At 48.5% G+C, this 22,322-nt stretch overlaps 1 protein-coding gene across 10 annotated transcripts in view; it reads right to left on the bottom strand.

The window, feature by feature from the left end:
- The window catches only part of MIB2 (MIB E3 ubiquitin protein ligase 2), a 109,628-nt gene that overhangs the window by 3,932 nt on the left and 83,374 nt on the right, over positions 1-22,322 (bottom strand). For 7 of the 10 annotated variants that reach the window (XM_073317014.1, XM_073317021.1, XM_073317016.1 and 4 more), the window contains 11 exons: positions 21,880-21,984; positions 20,905-21,067; positions 19,700-19,833; positions 15,429-15,577; positions 14,668-14,824; positions 13,258-13,412; positions 10,885-11,011; positions 9,478-9,708; positions 5,158-5,336; positions 1,943-2,127; positions 1,099-1,212 (listed from right to left, as the gene is read on the bottom strand). In XM_073317014.1, the coding sequence (XP_073173115.1) occupies positions 1,099-1,212; positions 1,943-2,127; positions 5,158-5,336; positions 9,478-9,708; positions 10,885-11,011; positions 13,258-13,412; positions 14,668-14,824; positions 15,429-15,577; positions 19,700-19,833; positions 20,905-21,067; positions 21,880-21,984 (1,699 nt within the window). The remainder of the gene's footprint in view (positions 1-1,098; positions 1,213-1,942; positions 2,128-5,157; positions 5,337-9,477; positions 9,709-10,884; positions 11,012-13,257; positions 13,413-14,667; positions 14,825-15,428; positions 15,578-19,699; positions 19,834-20,904; positions 21,068-21,879; positions 21,985-22,322) is intronic. The other 3 variants (XM_073317018.1, XM_073317019.1, XM_073317020.1) reach the window with 3 other exon arrangements.

Genomic DNA, 22,322 nt, shown 5'->3' with positions numbered 1-22,322 from the left:
TGGTGACGATGGTGTGGCCCAAGCCAGCTGACATCCTGCTGATATGCTCAAAAGCCTGACTGCTTCCATAAATCTCTTTGCTGCAATGGACTGGAATCTTCACAGAGATTCCAACTCGGGAGGGCAGAGCCATTATATTTTCCTGTATTCTATATGGCTGAAGAATGCAGCAACAACAGGGCACTCCTGCCTATGGATGCTCCTAGGGAGGATTTCTGCCCTGGCCAGCTCTGTACATCTATATCATGTGACAGATTCTTGGCTCCTCTATACTTCTGTTGAGGCAACCAGCTGGCATCAGGCCCATTTGCAAGATCACAGCCTGGTGCCACCCAAGTGAGCAGCAGCATGTTTGTCTTCAGTGACCTCTGCCAGAGGGGTGCAGAAACATCCACTCCCACATGTCCTGTTTGCCAGTGCTGCAGCAGGCGACATGGGTGAACACCATGGCTAGCAGGAGTCTGCTGCCCCATGGCATGGAACCAGCATGCAGCCTTCATTACAGTATTATTCCCTGTGCAGGAGATTGAATTCTGGGAATGAAAGGCACTCTCTGTATAAAACTGCGGCGATCCAGGCTAAGGTAGGAGAGGAATTCCATCAAAGCAGTCAAACCTAACTGCCCTGGGACTAACCGCAACCCCGCTTACTTGGCTCCCATAAGTGGACTTAGGTTAAAATGCCTTTAAAGCACAAGGGCAAAGCTAGGCTCTTGCATGTTACAAGCTTTCCTGGATCACAAATTTCCACCATGAAGTCACTGCTGGTGCAAGGAGCTGGACGGACGGACCTGGAGACAGATGTCTGCTATCGATTCACAGCACAGGCTGTGGCAAGGCAAACACACTGCCCTGCCAACGGGGCCCCTGTGCTGGCCTGTAACAACTGCCTCTAAAGAGGAAAGACAGTTCACCCGTGGCTTCTCTGCTGAGACTAGCTGTGGGGTGATTGCTGTGAGAGCGCTGCAAGACAGACTGAGAATGTCTTCCCCAAGCTAATTTCACCGAGATCAAGCAGTCATCTGTCGGGCTGTAGCCTAAACAAACATTCAGCGGGGCCTTTTCTATTCAAAGCCGTGGACAACAAGAGCAAACCTACCTTGCTTGAGTTTTTTGGTTATTGTCACTTGACATTTGATGCACTTCTTCATCCTCCTGGAGCATTCTACCGGGAGCGGGAGAAGAAGAGAGATTTCAGCTAACCCCAGTGGTGCTTGAATGAGCCCAAAAGCAAAGAGGATACACAAGGACATCACATTTTTAAACCATCCAAGAATCACCTGGACTGTAAGAGACTGTCTTTGCCTGCATGGAGCTGAGAACGCTGACTTCTCCCTGAGTTACATGCTGGTCCTGTCGCTTCAGCTGCCCCTTCCCTAGAGTTACACATGCAACAGTCCAACACTTGAGCAGCTGCGGTACCACAATGGCCATTATAAACCCTGCCCCTACCCCCCAGACTCAAATCCCCGCAGAGCAGCTGCAAAATGGTCCCGTATTCTGACAGGAACAGATGGGGCTCTCTCACTTGTTCCTAACCAAAGTCTGCGGCCAGACGGAGGGACCCGGCTGAGGTAACAGACTTGCTGATCTGTTAATACGATTTAAAGGGAAACAGAAGACGACAGCCAGAGGGGGTAGGGGTGGAGGTGGGGGAATCCCTTGGAAGTGGTTTTGTTGGAGAAAACATTGCTGGCTGGAACTGGACCGTCCGCCACTTCCTTCTAAACCATCCAGGGCAGCTGCAATGGGTCCCAATCCAGCAGCACAGTGGGAGCTTCCATGACCAGACCCTAGGGTGTCACATCTAAAAGGCCATTGCAGGAATTGCCCTGGGGTTGCTCTGGTGAGCACCCAATAGTCCCATCCCAAGATGCTCCCCAGACAAGCAGTATGGGGAGGTGGAGTGAGCACTGGCAAAGGAACCAACGGGAGCGACCTACCTTCACACACGATGCTGTGCTGACATGGGATGAAGTGAATGAGCAAAGCCAGCTCAGAACAAACCAGGCATTCGGAAGGGGCCATCATGCTGGCCACGCTGAGGTTGGTCATTGTGTTGGGGGTGGTGTGCACTCTGTGCAGGCTGTAGGTCACCACAGAGCCGTCTGAAGAAATCTGCTCATCCCTGCAACCACCACATAGAATTACCATCCTCGCTGGCTGGAGCAACACCCCGCACACAGAAGGCGGCTCAGCAGCTCTCCCCAATGGCCTTATCACGGCAGGGACGGGTATGGGGAAATGCTTCAGAGCCAGACAACGGGCCAGATCCACAGCCGGCGCAAGTCTATGAAGCTCCATTGACTTTGACAGAGCTCCCTTTGTTTACGTCAGCGGAGGATCTAGCCCAAATGCATGAGGGGGAGGGGAAGATATTTGTGCAGGATGTAACACTTCCTATGGATGAGGACAGCGGGCCCCTGCCAGTACAGCCATCAGAAGTGCAAAGTCAGCGAGCTGGGATATTTAGAAAAGGCCTTTGATTACACTGCTCTCGTAAGCACATGGGACAGGCCTGACCTCAGTGCCTACATCTGAATCCCAGAGAGTCTGGATTCTGAGCCGGACCCTGACCTCAATGGTGTGACTCCTGAATCCACAACATTCACCGTAACTTTGGGAAAGTCTGGATTCAACTCCACAGTCAAACTGCATAGACCCCCCTATAGATTTGGATTCTTGTCTGGAATCTCAGTGCAACTTTGTGGAGCCTAGGTCATGACACCCTTGAGCTTTGGGGAAGATCCTGAGGCAAGTACCACCAATACCGCCCACCTCAGCTCTGTGTTGGCACAGAAAACAAAGACAGGCTGGTTTTGGTATAGATGAAACCTGCCCTTAATTAAATCTGCCCCTCCATCATTCTGGAGCAGTTGCCGAGTACAAAGGACGTAACGTAAATCAAAGGAGTTACTGAACTGGTAAACACCATCTGTCTTTTTCACACAGCATTATTTAAACTTGACAGGTCTAAGATGGCATCTGTCACATGATGAGCCACTAAATCGTATTCAAGTTCCCATGCAGAAGACGCAGAATTGTTCGGTTAACCCCTTGGCGTCTGATTCTTTCTGTGCTTCTCCAATAGCCAGCTACCATTCTAGCAGACACTAACGGCATGGATGCTCTTTCCTAGTTATCCTGTATGTATCTAGCAGTGTGCGAATGGAAGGGGCCAGGGAAGGAACAATCATGTTGCTGATGGAGTCTACCCATCTTGGGATACTGCTAAGTCATCCCCTCTGAAGAGGATTCCCCTCTCCCCCTTTTTGAATGCACCAAATTCAAAGCATTTTCATGGGGGGAAATGTTCCCTAACCGCTTATTGGGTTTTATTACACACAAACATGCTTCCCCTGTTCTCCATTGAGCCAAGCTAATCGAGCAGAGGGAAGAAAGTGGATACATGCTAAATCACAAAACCAAGGAACTTCACAGATTATACGAAAATGATCCCAAACCCTAAACATTTACCGAACCCTTGCTCCTCTCCAGAGGTTGGGGATGCAAATAAGTAGGACCCTACTAAATTCACGACCACGAAAAATGTGTGTCAGACCCTGAAATCTGGTCTCCTGCCATGAAATCTGGTCTTTTGTGTGCTTTTACCCTGTACTATATGGATTTCATGGGGGAGACCAGCTTTTCTCAAATTGGGGGTCCTGACCCAAAAGGGAGTTGCAGGAGAGTCACAAGGATATTTTAGGGGGGTTGCAATATTGCCACCTTTACTTCTGTGCTGCCTTTAGAGCTGGGCACACGGAGAGCGGCGGCTGTTGGCGGGGTGCCCAGCACCCCACCAGCAGCGGTGCAGAAGTAAGGGTGGCAATACCAGACCATGCCACCCTTCCTTCTGTGCTGCTGCTGGGGGCGGCTCTGCCTTCAGAGCTGGGCTCCCAGCCAGCATCTGCTGCTACTCAGCTCCGAAGGCAACGCCGCCGCCAGCAGCCGTGGAGAAGTAAGAGTACCGCAACCCCCCCCCCCCCCCAATAACCTTGCAACCTCCCACCCTTGCCCCAAACTCCTTTTTGGGTCAGGACCCCTACAGTTACAACACTGTGAAGTTTCAGATTTAAATAGCTGAAATCATGAAATTTAGTACTTTAAAAATCCTATGACCATGAAATTGACCAAAATAGACCGTGAATTTGGTAGGGCCCTACAAATAAGATAGAATTCTGATGACAACCACCTGTAGTTTCAGGTCTGACGTGCCAAAACCCAAACAATGAGGTTTTGCAGAACTGGAACCAAAGGCCAAGCCATTTTTGATGTTGTTCTTCCTGTGGGTGTATCAGACAGATTTGCTCATCTGTTTCACTTATCAATTTAAAGATCGACATTGTCCAGCTACAGGGGCTTCCAGAACCCACCCTTTACATGGCATTTGGGGTTCACTGCCTTCTGTACTTTGCTTGGATCCTGTAATTAGCAGATTAAGAGTGAAACAAATCCCAGAACTGCACTGCAAGATAGAGGTCAGCTCCAGTGATTCGATGTTCAGAGACCAATAGGGTGAAATTCACCTCTGTGCGAAGAGCCCAGGTAAGCGGTGCCCAGGCCCTGTTACAGGGCCAAATGACATCCCATCCTGCAGTAAGAGGCTGGGAGGCTAACATGCAGTTGTCTCTTTATTCCAAGTCAGGCTGCTGAGTTTATCCAAGTGTAGCTAGTCGGCTACATCCTTCTCTATGAGCTGCAGAGGACATCCTGGAACCCAGCAAGAAGCTGGAAACACATTGCCAGCAGCCCCCAAACAGGAGAGGCTCAGACCTCGTAGAGCTGTTTTGCTGGTCTAGCTTATACCAGTTCCCCAAATGAAACAAACAAGGGCTTTTTCGCCAGCATAAATGTGTCTACACTAGGGCTTTTGGCAGCATAACTACATGGGAAGTGATGTAGCTATACCAGCAAAACTTTTAAGCATAGGCCAGGCCCCCAGACTGGCATCAGAGAGATGTCAAAGGCTGGGACCGACCACCAGCCAGTTCTCCTAGAAGACACCGATTCTGCAAGGCATTCACATAAGATCAGTTTCTACAGAAGTCAATAGCAGCTGAAGGTACCCCACACCCTGCAGAGCAGACTAAGAGGGTCTGGCATGGCTAGCACCTATACATTTGGGGTTAGGAAGTGGTCACACTGTGTAGCCTACCTGAATTTCTGGGAAAAGTTCTTGACGATCTGGACTATCCTTCCATCTGCAATGAGATCCAGGGGAGACTTTCCCCTGTGGTTGGCGTAATTAATATCTGCTCCTTCCTGTGCTAGGTAACACGCAATCGCAGCACCAACGTTCAGCTCTACATTTCCAAGGAAGCCGGAAGCCTGGAGCTAAGAGAGGGGGAGAAAGTCTCTGTTAAGGCACTCAGAAACCTGGCTATGGGTCAGACCCTAGAAAACCAGCCTCAGTTCTCGGGCTTGCAATTTGCAGGTGCAAAGAGCTGCGGGTGTAATTTTGCACCCCTTATCTGTGAACACAATCAGATACTTGGACATCTAAGTCACATACTTATTTTTACTACAGTAGTGCCTAGAGGCATCAGCCACGACCGGGCCTCATTGTGCCAGGTGCTGTACATTCTTGTAGTAAGAGATATTCCCTGCTCCACAGAGAGTGATCTAAACAGATGAGACAGACAAAAGGTGCGAGAAAGGAAGGATTATCATCCTCACGTTAGAGGTGGGGACCTGAGGCACAGAGAAATTAAAGTGACTCAACCAAGGTCACACAAGAAGTCCGGAAATTGAACACTGATCTCCTTAGTCCCCAGTCCAGTGTGTTAACCACAAGGCCTTCCAATCTCTCTCAGTTACCCTGCCCATAACTTACACATACAATTTTTCAGACATAAAACTAGTGACTCATTTAGTGCCAGGCTGAAGAGCAGGGTCTAACTGTTGGTATTTGCAATTTCCAACACAATAAAGGAGAAGGAGGAGGAGTGTGCGTGTTACAGGGAGAAAACCACAACAGATGGCTCATTAATTTGGCAATAGCTTATAAAAACTGACACACAGCAAGGCACCTAAGCTCTGCACTACTCTAATGAGACATGAGGGTAAGGGAAGGAAGCAGCCTGGTCAAATCCATCCATGTCAAGATGAGGCTAAAGTATAGGGAGGACAGTGTTGTTGTTAAGGCATGGGACTGAGACTCAGGCCACCAGGGTTGTATTCCTGGCTCTGCCACCAGGTCACTTTTCATCTTGGGAAAACCGCTTCCCCCCTGCCCACTGGGCCTCAGTTTCCCCACCTGTGAAATGGGGATAATAGCTGATGCAGAGAAGGCTCCATTTGTTAGATTTGTGAAGATGCTAGCTGGTTTTGTAAAAAATGAAACACCAAGTGCCAATTTCACACACCCCAACAGCCATTCTATTTTACAACTCTGCCAGCAAGACCCAACTTTGCTTTGCCTTTCTATGCTGCACTGAAGTCAGAGAGCTAAATTCAGAGCATGTCTGAGTGGCACCAGATTAGGCTGGCAGGCTATCAGTCAGTTTGTTGAGCTTGAAGGTTTGCTGCAGATAAGTCCAATGATACAAGTCTGATCTGCTACACCGAGAAGCTTAAAATATGGAAATGTAATTCAGCTCTGGGGATTCCCTGGGGGTTTGGCCTGGAGACTTATCAGAACAGCCTGATAACAGAGGAAGTCTGTGCTGTATCCCATCCTCCACCCCAGCCTCTTCCACTTGACCCTTGTTCTGCCACCAATTCCTTTTGTATTTTGATCTTAAGGCTCTTGGCAGAGCTAGTCCCAGCGCAGGCAAGCAGGATTTCCCCCTCCCACCCGCTGCTCTGATAGCCAAGCTCTCAGCTGCAGGCCTCCTGAGATTAGACTCCTGGGCCTCCTGGGAGCAGAGACAGGTGACAAAGCTGCATTGCACAGAGGCAGCACAAACATATTTCCATTACAAGGTACATTAAAGACACTACATTAAAGCTTCAGGGATGAATAGTTAGTGGATGGAGTCCCAAGTGGCGGCTATTTAGCGGGAGGGGAACAGGGAAGGTCCCTGCCTTCTTAGATTATTGAATGCACCATTGCATCCCAGGGGAATATCCACTGGTTGGCCCAGTAGGTCATGTGCATGCTGCAGAACAGAAAGGACTATCTGAATCTCAGCACACTCCAGCCTCCAGTTAGCAGCGGGTAATGCCATCTGCTGGCCCACCTGAAATGAATGCAGGGATCTCAGCCCAGGCCCCAGCAGAAAGGCGTCCACAGCACAGAAACCACCACTGCTATTTGCACCCTACTTGCCAGTCACAGCACAGAGGCCAGGACTGAATGGGTCACTGAGACTAAATTGCCCCCCATGCCTGGGCGATGGTGCCCCCTCCATGCTAGAGCTAGGCACGTTAATAGCTAGGGGGAAGTGCATATGGGAGGCTAGCCTGGGCTGCTGGGTGCGTAACTATTCTGCAAACAGAGGATGTTATTTGACAAGGGCTTTACATCAGGCCCTATAAACTTAGAGTGGAAGGAGTTGTACATTTAGGCTGAGACTGTCAAAGCCCCCGGAGGACACAATCCAATTAATAGTAATGGGAACTGGGTATCCAAAACCATTAAGATAGCTTTGAAAAATCTCTGCCTGCAGTATTAGCTCCTAGGGCCTGCAGCATGGCAGTCCCAAAAGCTAGTCAGCCTCTGTAAAAAGAGCTCAGTGAGTTACTAGAAACCTGCCCGTTCTGCAGCCACCTTTGCTCATGTTCCCAGACTGGTAGAATAAAGAGTGAGGAATGATTGACAGACTGCCCGCGACTAGCAAACAGTGGGGATGCTGGGGCTGGGCTCTGATTACCGAATCAGCAATCAGCCTCTGCCCTGCTGGCGGGGACCTATTTGTGCCTCCCGTACCACCCACTGGCATCATCAGTTCTTGCAATCAAAGCTGGTGCCATGGCTTACAGCAAGCTAATGAACGGAAGAGGTGGAATTTTCAGAGCAGATATGGGTAGGATGGGGGTGGGGAGAAACAGGCAGTTTGGCGGACTGTGTGCAGAACTGAATTATACTGATTTGTTGGTTTTCTAATCATTGTAAATTGCGTTTGAATTTGATGTCAGATTTTTAATTTGTCAAATTATCTTTGCACTGGAATAATTCTCAACTCACCCAGACTGTGTGCACTTGGTATTTGCCCACGCAGCTTCCGCTGTAAATTGGCACACAAGTGTAGATGTACGTAAACAGGTGATGGAGTAGTTTGAAGGGCTAATTTTATGCCGAAAGCCTTTGCAGGAGGGCTAAGCTTCCAATAGCTGACATGCCCGGCTAAGCTTCCAATAGCTGACGTGCCCTGGCCCCTCTATTTGAGGCCTAAGGATCGAGTTTTCCTGAGTTCAGATTGAACGTGAAATTCAGCCCTGGAGCGATTACAACTGAAGTCAGCCATGTGACACCAGGGACAAGTTTGGCCCAGAGAGATAGCAGGCATGCTGAAAAGCAGCTTTTCCACTACACTCGTGGCCTTGCAGGATAACGGCTCCCGAGGTCTGGTTGGGGGTGCCCCGCAACGTTCCCCCCTCCTAGCGTGTGTTTGTTTTGCAAGCGGGAACTGTAAAAGGGAAGCCTCCAGGCCTTCAGAGCATGCGCAGACAAGGACTATAGCAAGAGGTGGAATGCTGGGAAGCAATTACTTCAGTCTCCAGCTCCTCCTCACAGAGGGGAACGGGAGATGGGGGAAAGACGTGAAACAGCCACACTCCTCTGCTCAAATTCCACTGCCTCTCACACCTTTTGCCCCAAACAGAGTGAAATCAATGATGGGGGGGGGGGAAGGGGGAGGGGAGTAGGCATGATTCTGGCACCATTGACAGTAATGAGTGTGTTGCCATTGACTTCAGTGGGCCAGGATTTTACCCTTTATAGAGTTCAACAGGCAGTACGTGATACTCTCTCTCATGCCCCTGGATGGAGCTACGGTGACAGATGAAAACTACCCCTTGCTTGGATACGACGTAATCCCCCTGCCACATGCACACGGTGTCTTGTTCCCTACCCAGCTACTTTCACACCATGCAGGTCAATTGTCCTTATGTTCTTAGTACCATCCAACAGGAAAAGTAAGCCAGTGCAGCACCGTCTATGAACTAAGGCCAGGACTCCTGGCTCTGCTACTGGGGCCCAGCCACTTCCCCTCTCTCTGCCCCATCTGTAAAATGGAGAAAGGGATACTGATGCAGCTCTTGGGGGCACGATGGGGGAGTTCACGTCCGAGAGCCAAGTATCATAGGACTCAGAGATAGAAAAAGGCCCCTTCGGTCACATCCAGCCCTTCTCCCCTTGATCAAGGCTGGGTCATTCCCTACAAACACATTCCCAAGTGCTTAGTACAGTCTGGTTTAAAAGGACTCCACCATTTCCCACTGGAGACTGCCGCCCACCCTAACCGACTGTCCATGGCCCTTCCAACGCCACAAGGCACTTCCCTGGAGCGGCGCTGTTCCCTCTCTCTCTCACCTTGGAAAAGAGGGACGGTCCCTCCCCACCTTCCTGTTCCTCTGCCATGATTGACATCAGTTGCTGCCGTTCTAAGACAATGTGCATGGCTGTGTCTCCGTCCTCGTCCTCGGCGTTGACATCGCTGCCTTCGCGTACCAGCAGCTGCACCAAGTCCATGTGCCCCTGGGTGACTGCCAGGTGCAGGGGAGTCTGGTTCCGGCTGTTCCTGAGGTTGACATCACAGCGACCCTTAAAGGGAGAAAAACACTAAATGGAGAAATAGTGGCAGAGTTCCAGGAACACCCCCATTGAACACTAGTTTCATGGCACAGGGAGAAGACCTGGACTATCAATTCCATCCCCATGCAAGTGCAGTGTAGGGGGGATCCAAAAGGGGGCAGCAAAGGGATCCTACTTTTCATCCTTGCCCCAAGGTCCAGAAAGCCTCGACAGTCAGGTGATGCAGAGGTTATTGCAAGGGAACAAGTGCATGGGAATTTCCTCCTGGCTGGTAATGATCTGGAGGTGACAGCTAGTAAATTACTTGACACCTGCAAACTGAAGGCCTGGAACAAGTCCAGACAGTCACGGACCAGCTCCTAAACTCAACAAAGCAAGACTGATTCCTTGTTGTGTCTTTTGCTTCGGTTTCCCTCAAGGACTCAGACCGCTGAAGGAGTAATAGGAAAATCTCTCTAATGCCAGGAGACAGGATGCAGCAAACACACAGCTAGCCTCTCCTGAAAGGATACCCTATTAGAAGGCTCAACAGTCATTTTGCCAGCACTGGGTCTGCAGAGGACAGTGCTGGCGAGGAGTCAGAATGCACTTTAAATTGAAGCTGGGTTAGCAGTGGGGACTACACCAGACATAATAAAATCACCTTAATACTTTGCATTACACAGTGCCCCCTAGGGATCTCTGTGGCAACAAATATTGATTAATAAAGCTACTGCATCCCTGTGAGGCAGAGGTACCCACCATTGCAGAGGTGGGGAAACAGAGGCCAAGCACAACAAATCAGAGTCTGAAACAAAACCCAGGAGTCCTGAACTCCAGCCACCACTTTCTCCAAAGCTGGAACTAGATCCCAGGGTTGAAACCCTGGCCCCACCAAAGTCAACGGCAAAACTCCAATTTACTTCCCAACTTCTGGTCCCCTACTTTCACCACTAGAGAATATTGTCCTGAGGGGCAGGAGTAGCACCTTGAAATCAGGGCTCCTAGTCCCCTTTGATCCAAGCTATGATACTTCACTCCTAGCCAGAACCTGCAGCAGTTGCCCTAGTGATTCCTAGTCCCTCTGCTCTACGCTCTGGACACCGCCCCCTTCCTTTTAGGCTCACACCTTTTAGACTCACACTCCTTTCAGAACTGGCGATGACCCGAAACATGAACTTGCCACTTCTCATGCAAGTTATTTACCTCTCTGATTAAAATTTCTGCTGCTTCCATGTGGTTATTGAGGGCAGCAAGATGCAGGGCGGTGAAGCCATCTTCCTTTTTAGCATCAACCAACTGCCGGGCTCTTGCCAGAATCTTCTTTATGGCTCTGGGAGGTTAACGAGATTAAAGGAGAGCCCAGAGAGTTACTTGTCAACAGGAGACTGATGCACAAGAGACAGGCCTACCTCCTCTGTTGAGCAGTGATTAATGTTCCTAATGTTATAACAGGCAGTGTCACGAGCAAGGACAGTGATCCAGAAAGCTCCATCCATCTTACAGATTGGATTAGGAAAGTCAAACAAAAGCCCTCTGTTTTCTTTTAATAAAGCGGGATAAATTCACAATGTCAATGTTAGTAATGAGCTGGATGTATCCCCAGACCAGTCTGATGGAGGACGCACACAGGGCGGATCTGACCCAGTGTTTTCAGTCATCATCAGCAATGTCCCACCCCTAACAGCTGAATGCTCCAGGCACAGGACTGGGGCAGACAGTCAAAGGAGATCAGTGATCGGAAGCCATGGGAGAAGTGGGGGAGGTCTGAGACATGGAAAGAAGGAGGCTGCTACAAGTGAAGGCACAGTGAGAGGAGAGGGGCAAAGGAAGAATCAGGGGGCTGCCTGACAATTTTCCATCAAGACCCCCCCCCCCCCCCCCCCCAAAACCAACAAAAAAGGGAAAACTGATTGTGTGTTCTATATTTATTTTTGGTGTCAGCAATTGTACGCATTTTCCCCTGGTTCTTTTGCCTCCTCACAGAAATGGATATCTGGCTATCTTTGAGTGCTAGCCATTTGACTTGAGGCGTCAAAAAAAAATTATTCTCCTCTTCTCTAACCAACACAGCAGGGTTCACTGGACCCTCTCAGTCTTTTGAGAAGTCAGGAAATCTGTAGCCTTGTCTCCACTAGAGAAGGTTTGCTCGGATAACTCCCAGAGTGGAGAGGAGGGTTATATCAGTTCCTCCAATGAAATAAGCTACACCAGCAAAAGGTTTTTTTTTCCATCTATACCAGAGCTTTTTCCTGGTATAAAAATGTTGTAAAGAATCCCACCCCTCACACTGACACTATTACACTGGCAAAAGTTTCTAGTGTAGACATGGCCTCAGTTTTTATAAAAGACACACAGAACCATGATTTTTAATGGATCTACAGTGGCAGCTTTACCTAGGCAATCACAACTAGACACACAAGACTTCTCCAACTGCTTTAAAATACAGGTCTCAGACGTGTAGCTGGGAAGTTTGCGAGGGGTGCAGCCTGTCTGCAGGTAGTTGTCAGGAAACTGAGCTATTTGTACTTTCACAGATCTCATAATCCTTGAAAAGGCTTCAGACCTCTGCCAGAAATCGCATCTGTGTGTGGGTCGCTTTCCAGGGCTCAGAAACAGAGGCTGCTCACAAGGCAGCAGAGAAGAAATGAACAAACGAACGAAGCACTTTGCTGCCATTTCTCCTGAAAGATGAGATGAGATTTTAGGAATGTGTTCATTGCTCCCTGGGAGCAGAGGGACGGGACTCTTTTCAGCTAAGGCTTAGGAAATCGCCTTTTGGAATATTAAGCACCTATTTCTGGTTCCATCTCAGAAGATGACTCTGCTGTGCTTCGCAAGGCTAAATGCACGGGCGTATTGTAGGAGAGAAGGTGGGAGAGGGGCAGAAAGGTGACTGCTTAAGACACTGCTCTGTGTTTGCACTGCCGACAATCACCGATCCTTGGTGTAATGATTGTGGTGATCTCAGCCTCGTCTTCCCTGACTGAGGAGCCATTTCTGCAGAGAATTAACAAAACTGATACAGGACCATGGGGTTAGAGATAGGGAAAGGATCTGAGAGGTCCTGAGTCCACCTCCTTTTGCAAGGGAAGCACCTGTCCCCTAACAGGACAATATCAGATACTACAAACTGGTTATGGAGAAGCACCTAGTTCACCCCCAAGGAGAAGGGGATTTCCTCTGGGAATTGGCAGAAGGGGTCTGGATGAGGGGTGGCACAAGCAACGGCAGCCAGGGAGCCAAGTTCTGCTGGGAGGGTCATTTCTGCTCTGTACATTTCCATGTCCTCAGCCTCAGCCCTTTCCTCAAAAGGCTTTTCATCCCCTTTCCCCAGCCTCATAGAGAGTCCGCTGGTCTCCCAATGTCCCTTTCACCAACCGCGGTTGCTGTCCCCGATTCATCACCAGCAGAGCAGGGAATTTCTAGCTCAGACCCAGGCTCCGCTCCCTGTCAGGATTACACAGCATGTCCTCAGCCCGTCCCAGGGGGCCTCCCATGCCCTGTGGGTTTCCCAGCGACGCACACCACACCCTGATCAACAGGGTCACACGCTAAAAGCTCCCCCCTTTCACTTACAGCTTGTTGCCCTTCAGAGCAGCATGGTGCAGCAGGTTGAAGCCTTGGCGATTCTGGATTGTGAAATCGATGTTCGGTACCTCGGTGAGGATCTCGATGATGTTTTTCAAATCGGCAGTGATGGCATAGTGCAGGGGGGTGTCATCAAATGAATCCTACAGGGAGCCATAGCAAAGCACAGGTGACATCAGAGAGACTCCCCTCCAACAAACCATCCCTGAGGGGCTGGCTGAGACAAGGATACAGGGCAAGTGCAGGCCAAACAACCATGAGTCACCACCACCCGATGGCAGTTCGATGGCCTACATGAAATGAATTTTTTGGGCCTCAGCTCCTAGTAGACAAGCATCCACATCACCGAAAGAGCCACCTCTGCCACTGGCCAGCCTTGAAGCTGGCAATCTTGATGATAGCCTCAGCAGGGAAGCCAAGGTCTGAACGGGACTGCTGGAGAGTGGGGGGTCTCTCCTTTCACTCCTAGGAGGAGTCCTTATGAGTTGAGGCTGAGGCACACGGACAGGGGAGATGGGCATGCTTGTGTAGCCAGAACCTAGATCGTGGGGGACAGACAGAGGCCTTCAGTTTCCTGGGCTGCCAATCCCCTAATTTCATACACCCCACAAGAAAAACTACTTCACTGGTCTCTAAAGACTAGTTACAGACCAGTCCGGTAGCCCTAGAAACGGGACAGGCCCAGTGACTTCATTGCTGCTCTCCCAAGTTCCTTTATACCAAATTGAAAAATAAAATCTCACCAGCCCGATATCGGGAACAGGAAGAGGCATCGTTGGAGCCTTCAAATATAATGCAATTAACGGGTCACCCTTTGCTGGAATAGCAGAAGGTGCTACTGGACCGGATTAAGGCAGTGGTGCAAGTAGGGCGGTTGGTCCGGTCCGCCGTACCAGTAAGATATTTATAGCCAGTCCGCCACACTGGAAAGACACAGGAGGAGCAGAACGTGGGGCCATCCCCCTCCAGCCCGGCTGTACCGCCCCCAGCCCTTCCATGCAGCTGCGTCTAGCGTCTCCTGTCTGGGGTTTGGAGGCAGCCCCGCCTGGGGGCAGTACTGTTACAGCCGTGCCGGAGCAGCTGCTGGCATGGAGCTGCACAGCAGCCCCGCATTCTGCTCCTTTCGCTGCTGCGGTTCCCGGGAGAGCCCCACGGTTCTCCCAGGAATGGCAGCAGCAAACGGAGCAGAACCCCACACCAGCTGGTCCTCTGGCGCGGACAGAGAGGTGTCGGTGTGCAGGGAGGGACCCAGAACTAGACTAGCAGGGTGGCTGCGAGTTCTAGGCAGAAGCCAGCCCAGCACCACAGGACACTGCCAAGCTCTCAGGATCGACTTTCACCCACAACCGTTAAGCAGCAAAAATATCTTCAATTATACGAGGCATGAAAATAACCTACTGGGAGGTTGACGTCACAGTTGTGCTCACAAAGGATCCGCACGATCTCCGTGAATCCTTTGTTGACGGCGACATAGAAGGCTGTGCACTTGGCATTGTTCAGCAGGTTTGCATTGGCTCCTTGGCTGACGAGCACATGGACAACCTCAGCTTGATTCCTGGTGTAAAAAAAAAAAATTGGACACTACGATCAAAAGATGGAGATTCTCTGTCTACAACTATTAGACATGCAACATCATGAGTATCTTGGTTCTTGCATCCTTCTCTTGTCTCATAAAAAAAAAAATCCTAACTGGAGCACCAGGCTTTGCTCTCTGTTGGCGTAATGTAAATCTGGAGTAACCCCTGTTGACTTTGATGGACTTCCTCTGGATTTACACCAGGGTAATAGAGAACAGAATTCAGCCTCCTGTCTGTCTAGACTGTACACAGACATTCAAAAAAGGAACTCAAAATTCAGTCACCTTCTCTTCCTTTCACATACCCCAAACCCCAGTAACCCCCGTTTTCTACCAAGGTGTTCATACTATGGAGAATTCACCTTCGCATGGAGATTGGGGCTTCATGCAAACCAGCCCCTGGAGTTTGAGGGCCACATCCTCAGCTAGCATATATTAGTGCAGCTCCATGGTTGGAGGCCTTTTCCCTCTCTGTGGTGCTGGTTCAAATCTAGCTATGCTGATTTGCACCAGCTGAGCATCAGGCCCTTGGCACAGAGCATCACTGAGGTTACACTTGTACGAAGGGAGAAAAAGCTCCTACCCAAAAGCTGCATAATGGAGAGCTGCGTCCCCCTCTTCATCCCTCAGATCGATGTTGGCATTCGCCTGCAGTAAGATCTTCACAACCTCTACCCGGCCCAGGTGGGCAGCGACTTGCAGTGCGGTTCTGCCCTGATTCTTTATATCAACCTGCAATAATGGAAGGATCCAGGCACATAATTGTTTAGGAAAGGTCTCAATGTGCACTCAGGCACTGTTCCTGCTCCAAGACTCTGTATAACTTGATGGGAAAGAGAGATGATTACTTGTATTCTACAGCACCCAGAAGGTCCAAGCAGGATCTGGGGCCCATTGTGCTGGGCACAGGCCACGGAGCTGAAGATTGGAAGAAAGCTAATGTACCAATCTTTAAAATGGGTAAATGAGATGACCTGGGTAATTATAGGCCTGTCAGTTTGACATTGATTCTGGGCTGACACAGGACTCAATATGAATTAAATAAGGATAATGTAATTAAAGCAAATCAACATGGATTTATGGAAAACTACTGTCAAACAAACTTAGTTTTGTTTGTTTTTTTAATGAGAGTCTGAGTTTGGTTGATAAAGGTAATGGTGTTGATGTAATATACTTGGACTTCTATAAGGCATTTGACTTGGTACTTGCATGACATTTTGATTAAAAAATTAGAACAATATAAAATTAAAATGGCACACATTAAATGGATTAAAACCTGGCTAAGTGATAGGTCTCAAAATGTAATTGTAAACAGGAAATTGTCATCAAGCGGGTATGTTTCCAGTTGGGTCCAACAGGGACCAGTTCTTGGCCCTACACTATTTAACATTTTTATCAATGACCAGGAAGAAAACATACCATCATCACTAAAAGTTTTCAGATTACATAAATTGGGGGTGTAGTAAATAACTAATAAGGTAGGTTGTTGCTACAGCGTGATTTGGAATGGTTACACTGGGAGCAAGCAAACAATACACATTTTAATATGGCTAAATGTAAACGAATACATCTACGAACAAAGAATGTGGGACTCTACCCTGGGAAGCAGGGACTCTGAAAAAGATTTGGGGGTCATGGTGGATAATCAGTAGAACATGAGCTCTCAGTGTGATGATAAAGCCAAGAGAGCAAATGTGATCCTGGGATGCATAAATGAGGGAATTCCAAGTAGGAACAGAGAGGTTATTTCACCTCTGTAGTTGGCACGGGTGCAACTGCGACTGGAATCCTGTGACCAGTTCTGGTGCCCACAATTCAAGACGGATATTGAAAAATTGGAGAGAGTTCAGAGAAGAGCCACAGGAATGATTAAAGGATTAAAAAACAGGTCTTACAGTGACAGAGTCAAAGAGCTCAATCTATTTAGTTTAACAAAGAGAAGATTAAGGTGTGATTGGATTATAGTCTGTAAGTATCTACATGGATAACAAATATTTAGGCTCTTCAATCTAGCAGAGAAAAGTCTAACACACTCCAAGAGCTGGAAGTTGAATCTAGACAAATTCAGACTGAAAATTTAAGACAAATTTTTGACAGTGAGGATAATTAACCATTGGAACAATTTCCCATCTCCATCACTGACCGCTTTTAAATCGAGATGGCTGTTTTACTAAAAGTTCTGCCCCAGGAACTATTTTAGGAAGTTCCATGGCTTGTGTGATACAGGAGATCAGACTAGATAATCACATTGGTCCCCTCCAGCCTTGGAATCTATGAATCAGAGGCTTGCTGTGCCCCCAAAAGTCTGATGCCCCCCCCCATTGAGAACCTCTGTTCTAGGGTTTAGGAGCGGGGCGGCGCACTGAAGTTTACTGTATGCAGGAAATCTATGCCCCCAACACCACTTTAAATGGCACTGCACAGCCCTGGCTGCTGTACAAAGCTAAAATAAAAGGCACTTCCTGCCCCAACCAACATATTGACTCATTCCAGACCCCAACGGTGAAAGGGCACTTCCTGCCAAAAAGGGAGTGGTGCAAGCACAGACCTGGATGCTATGTCAGGAACTCCTGGGTGTCTAATCCCAGATCTTGTGTCAAATCCCACAGGGACCAGGGCTGATTCTTAACTTCTCTGCCAAAAGCTACAGTAGCCAACAATATCTCCCTGCCTGGCAGGGGGACGAGAGGTCAGTTGATGTTCGCACTGGGCTTTGAAGGAGGCGAATATGATATAAGCACCAAGTATTCTCAGTCACTCAGACTTACATACCGGGCAGCCTGGAGGGCTAATCACAGTGCTGACCTGCTGCTGTGAGATTTAAGGATCAAGGAGTTGAAGATCAAAGTAGAAGGCCAAGACAGGAGGGCAGGGACACTAATGAAATCAATGAATGGCTAAAGGGAAAGAGTGAGGGATCTGGCAAAGGCTTCATGGCTTGGCAAGTAACACAGGGAGTTTTTCTACAGCTGATCCTGTGCAAAGCAGTAGTTTGTGCAGGGTTTCCTTCTTGGGCTTAGACAGGATGGTGATTCTGGTAATGACACACTGGATGCCAATGCATCCCCCTTACGTAAAGGGCTTAACATTGGTATCTGCCCCATTGGGAGCCCCTTGGCAGGCAATTCATCTCACCTTGCTGAGCAAGCCCTTGGATCCGCCTGCCTCTCGCTATTTATAACTGTCTAGTAGAAAGAACAAATTCCTCTCCGAGGCCAGGATGCAGCGAGACTATTCCTGACCTAATCCTGACACGTGGCACTTTCCCATTTCAGATTAGACCCCATCACTGGTGCCTGGCTATATTCTTTCCCTCCCCGTATCTCCTAACTTTGCATGTAATGAACTGGAACAATTATCTGGCAGCAAACCATTAAGTCAGACCTTAGATCTCAGCTTCATTATAGTCCTCTCAGAATGGATCCTGGTGTTTGTTAATGTCCCATCAATCTGCTCTCGCTTGCCACATGGCCAGGGCCTCCAGAGGATTTATGTTCCTTTCCCAGCTGCTTCCAAGGACACCATGCGAAGGCATTCTGCTCTCTAGTTCTCTGGCTTGTGACAGATGCATTTACTCACGCACAAACCTGCAGCTTTTAAGGGGGTAGCTAGGATCTTGGGCAATCTTCCAGTGTTTGAATAGGTGGCTACAGAGACCACCCAGCCCCCAAACTGTACTGCGAAGGTATCTGTATACAAACTCTTCTCTTTATCGGCAATGCATTAGGATGAGGGCCACATCATCACAAGTGCCTAGTATGTGTGCACGGAGAATGCAAACAACAGGTACATAGTAATACGGGTTAGCTCTTGTATAGCACCCTTCATCAACAGATCTCACTATCCCTATTCTACAGAGATGGGGCACTGAGAAGCTAAATGACTTGCCCAAGGTCACAGAGGAAGGCGATGGTGGAGGTTGGAATAGAACCCAAGAATTCCGAGTCCCAGTCGAGTGCCCTGACCACCAGACCATGCTGCCTCAGTAGAATGGTTTCTGTGTTCATGTAATTTATTCTGGGATTGGCTCCACTGGTCTGATCCTACCAGACATCTCTACTCAGTCCCGATGCAGCAGAACATAGCAGGTAGCCTGGGGCTGCACCTCTAGCCATGCTGCCTGGCTCCTGGAGGATTCAAGCAAAGCAGGCCTGTCACTGAAATACACATTTCTTGCGTTGGTTGCCACTAGAAACTGCGCATGTCAGGTTGCTTATGTGAATTCTAAAGAGTGGATATAGGAAAGGAGAGGGCAGAGTTCAAGCTGGTGGGTCTGTTAGCATAGAGCCTGCATGTACTTTGGTGCGTAAGGGAGACTGCCCAGGCTAGATCAGTGGGGTTTCCTGCCCAGCCCTAACCCAGGCAAAAAGTGCCCTGCTATGACATGGCAGTTATCCCGGCTAAATTCCTGGGATAATGCCTCAACGCCCTCCACTGGATCTCAAAGCAACTTACGCACACCAGGGAATTCAGCCTCCCGCCCCGTGCTACAAAGCAGTGAGTTTTGGGATCCACCGTTTGGGAGGGGAGGAAAGGAAATTTAGGCACACAAAAGGTGTCTAAGATACCACAGCAACTCAGCTCTCGACTTCTAGTCCCCCCTGCTCTAACCACTGGACAACGCTTCCTCTTGAGCTACAATGGCACAGGGCAATTCTGCATGCCAGAGTCCCACAGCCCTGCCAGGGGGAGCAAAGGACCCCTTGAAGCAGAGGCAAGCTCTAGGACTGTCAGTTAAAGCAAAAAACCAGTCACCTGCTGTTAATTCCTTACAGTAGGTTTTAGCAGCCCCCCATTTGCTTTACACATCGACGACAAAAGACATCGACCTTGGAGGGTTTCTCTGAGACTTGCCTTGTCTGGGTATTTTTGAACCAGGTCCTCAACTTTAACAGCATTGCCATGCGCCGCCTCAACGACCAAGCGCCCTGGATGATCCAATTCCATCTTCTGGCACAGCAGTTTCTCTAGGATGGAGATCAAAGTGCCTGTGTGGGGATGAGAAACAGCCCCAGGTTACATAGTGGCAATGAGCAGCTGTATGGGTGACCACATGGACCCAGTATGGGCCTTTGTCCCTCTATACTGACTAGTCCATATAAAGAGCTTTATGAACTTGTTACTTTACTGCCTCCAGCTAACAGACATAGTCCTTTAGCTCAAGCAACAGAGGCTGATACTTCTAAATCCAGAGATCCCAGGTTCAATGCCTGCAGAAGACCCCTCCCTAAGGGTCATTATATGTGGGCAAGCAATAACATGAATTCCTAGCTGTAGGGAAGGAGGGAGTTGGAAGACAATAAAAGGCTTTCTCCTGCAGGAGAAAGGAAAATCCTGACCACAGGATTTCAGATTTGGTTTGCACTCACGACACTTCCCTAGTGTCTGATGGGAGTTCCACTTGTTATTTTCCATCAGAGAAAGTGCTAAGTCACCGAGTTTGGCTCTAGTTTCCTCCAAAGTTCAACAGGATTTAAACTAATTCCTGAATGGAGCCACAAACTTTGTTCCCCAGCAGTTTCTCTCTTTTTTTATGCTAACTTTTCTTGGGGTACGTGATGTAGGATCAATTTATTCTGCAAGACAAATCAACAAGCCTTCCCCTTTCTCAAACATATGGCCATAACTTTCATGACCAGATTCACAAAACAGGAAACAACAAAACCAAACCCCAGCTTCACTGCTAGCGTGGGCTAACCTTCCCACCCACTGCAAAGTAGGGAAGCATCATTATACTCATGCTATGGACTGGGAAACTGAGGCACATGAGGTTATGCCATTTACCCACTGCCAAAATAGCAATCCTACAAAACAGCCAGGAAAAGAACCCAGGAGTCCTAAATCCTAGTCCTGAGGCTTAACCTTGAGGCTATCGGTGCTCCCCTGATTTGGTTAAAATGGATTTTTGGGACTCTGCTTGGAGAAGGGTAATGAAGCGATTAGTCAATTAACATCTGACACGTTCTAAAGAGAAATACTTTTGTTACCCTAGAAAGATGAAGTGGTTATTTTTCAGCCCTGGCCAGAACTGGACCACATCTCCCTCCCTGCTCTCTCACTTTTAGATTCCTTGGTGTTCTCCGTTGTCATGAGGTTTGCATCCTCGTCTCTCTGGTAGGCCGTGAGACAAGCTGGGTTAAAGGTCCAGGACTGCCCTCCGACAGACACTCTCAAGTCTCCATCCCCAAACACCTTGATCACCTTGCCAATGTGCCCTAGCGTCTGCAATGGGAAGAGATGGGTTTTTTTTGTTTTGTGTTTTTTTTTTTTAAAAGGAAAGCAACGTATTTCCTGCTTTTCAGAACCAAGGTAACGCTTCTAAGGGTGGATTCCCAGGCAGCATTCCCAGCGTGTGAAGAGAAGCATTCACTGAGACGCTGCAGACGACAACTCCCACTTCAAGAACACACAAAAGTGTTCTCAACAGTTTCTTATTTGGGTGTATACAAAACGGATGTCTTTTCACATACTAGGGGAAGAGGGAGGCCAAGGTACAATACAAACATCTGGAGAGGAAGCCAGTGAATCAACAAAGCATGGTTTACAGAACCCTAAGAGGCAGACAAAGCTGGCGGTCTCTGCTGTGCATTTTGCTGCTTATGGAGCACTCTGTATTCTGCTCTTTTGCCCCATGAATCTGATCAGAGGAGAGTTTTCCATTTGCAATGGTTTGTCCCTCACCCTTGAGAATTAGAGAAGAAAAGAGGGAGACATTAAATTTGTTTGCTTAAAATTTCAGCAGAATTTCCTTTTAAACTCATGGGTAGCTATCTCCTTTGACAGGTGTTTCCCCGTCCCCAACTCACCCTTTGCCCTTATTTTCTGAACGCTGCTGGGAGGCCGCATTGCTGAGGACCAGATACATTAAGCAACATTCTTTCTCAAAGCCATTAGCATGCCCACATGTCTCCATGCACTGACCAATAGGGGGTGCTGAAGAGCAAGGAGGCTAGCATATCCAGCCGCTAACGTTTTTTTTTTATGGATTAGAAATTGCAAGTTACTGGACTGTCTTGGAACTGGAGCACACTCACAGGTGCCATTTCATCTGTCCACTCCCCATGACCAGCTTGGAATCGCTTCACTGTTTCCATATCATCTATCACACGGACAACATCATCAACCCAAAAGGTGTTGAGCTAAAAGAAAAAGAAAGGCATATGCTTTTATGGGATGAAAAACAAAAAACCAAGGCAAAAAAAAAAGATAACCCATAACAAAACAATTCCATAAAGCACTAACCTTTGCAAAAACATCAGTCATGTTATTTAAAAAAAGCCACGTGCAGGATTACGCAGGGCAAATGTTTTTCTTTTGCAGCCACTCACACGTGATTTTACACGTATGAATATCAGCTGGGATTGCACAGGGATTTCCCCAGGTCTGCCCCGTTTCCATGCCAGATGCAGCACTCAGGGTTCAATAATATAGTTAACTCTGTACTGGTGTTAACTTTGTTCGCTATTTCCACCAGATA

The sequence above is a fragment of the Lepidochelys kempii genome, chromosome 18, assembly GCF_965140265.1.
Source record: "Lepidochelys kempii isolate rLepKem1 chromosome 18, rLepKem1.hap2, whole genome shotgun sequence".
In the NCBI taxonomy this organism is placed as follows: Eukaryota; Metazoa; Chordata; order Testudines; family Cheloniidae; genus Lepidochelys; species Lepidochelys kempii.
The sequence above is the reverse complement of the archived record's forward strand: the minus strand, read 5'-3'. Positions and strand labels throughout refer to the sequence as shown.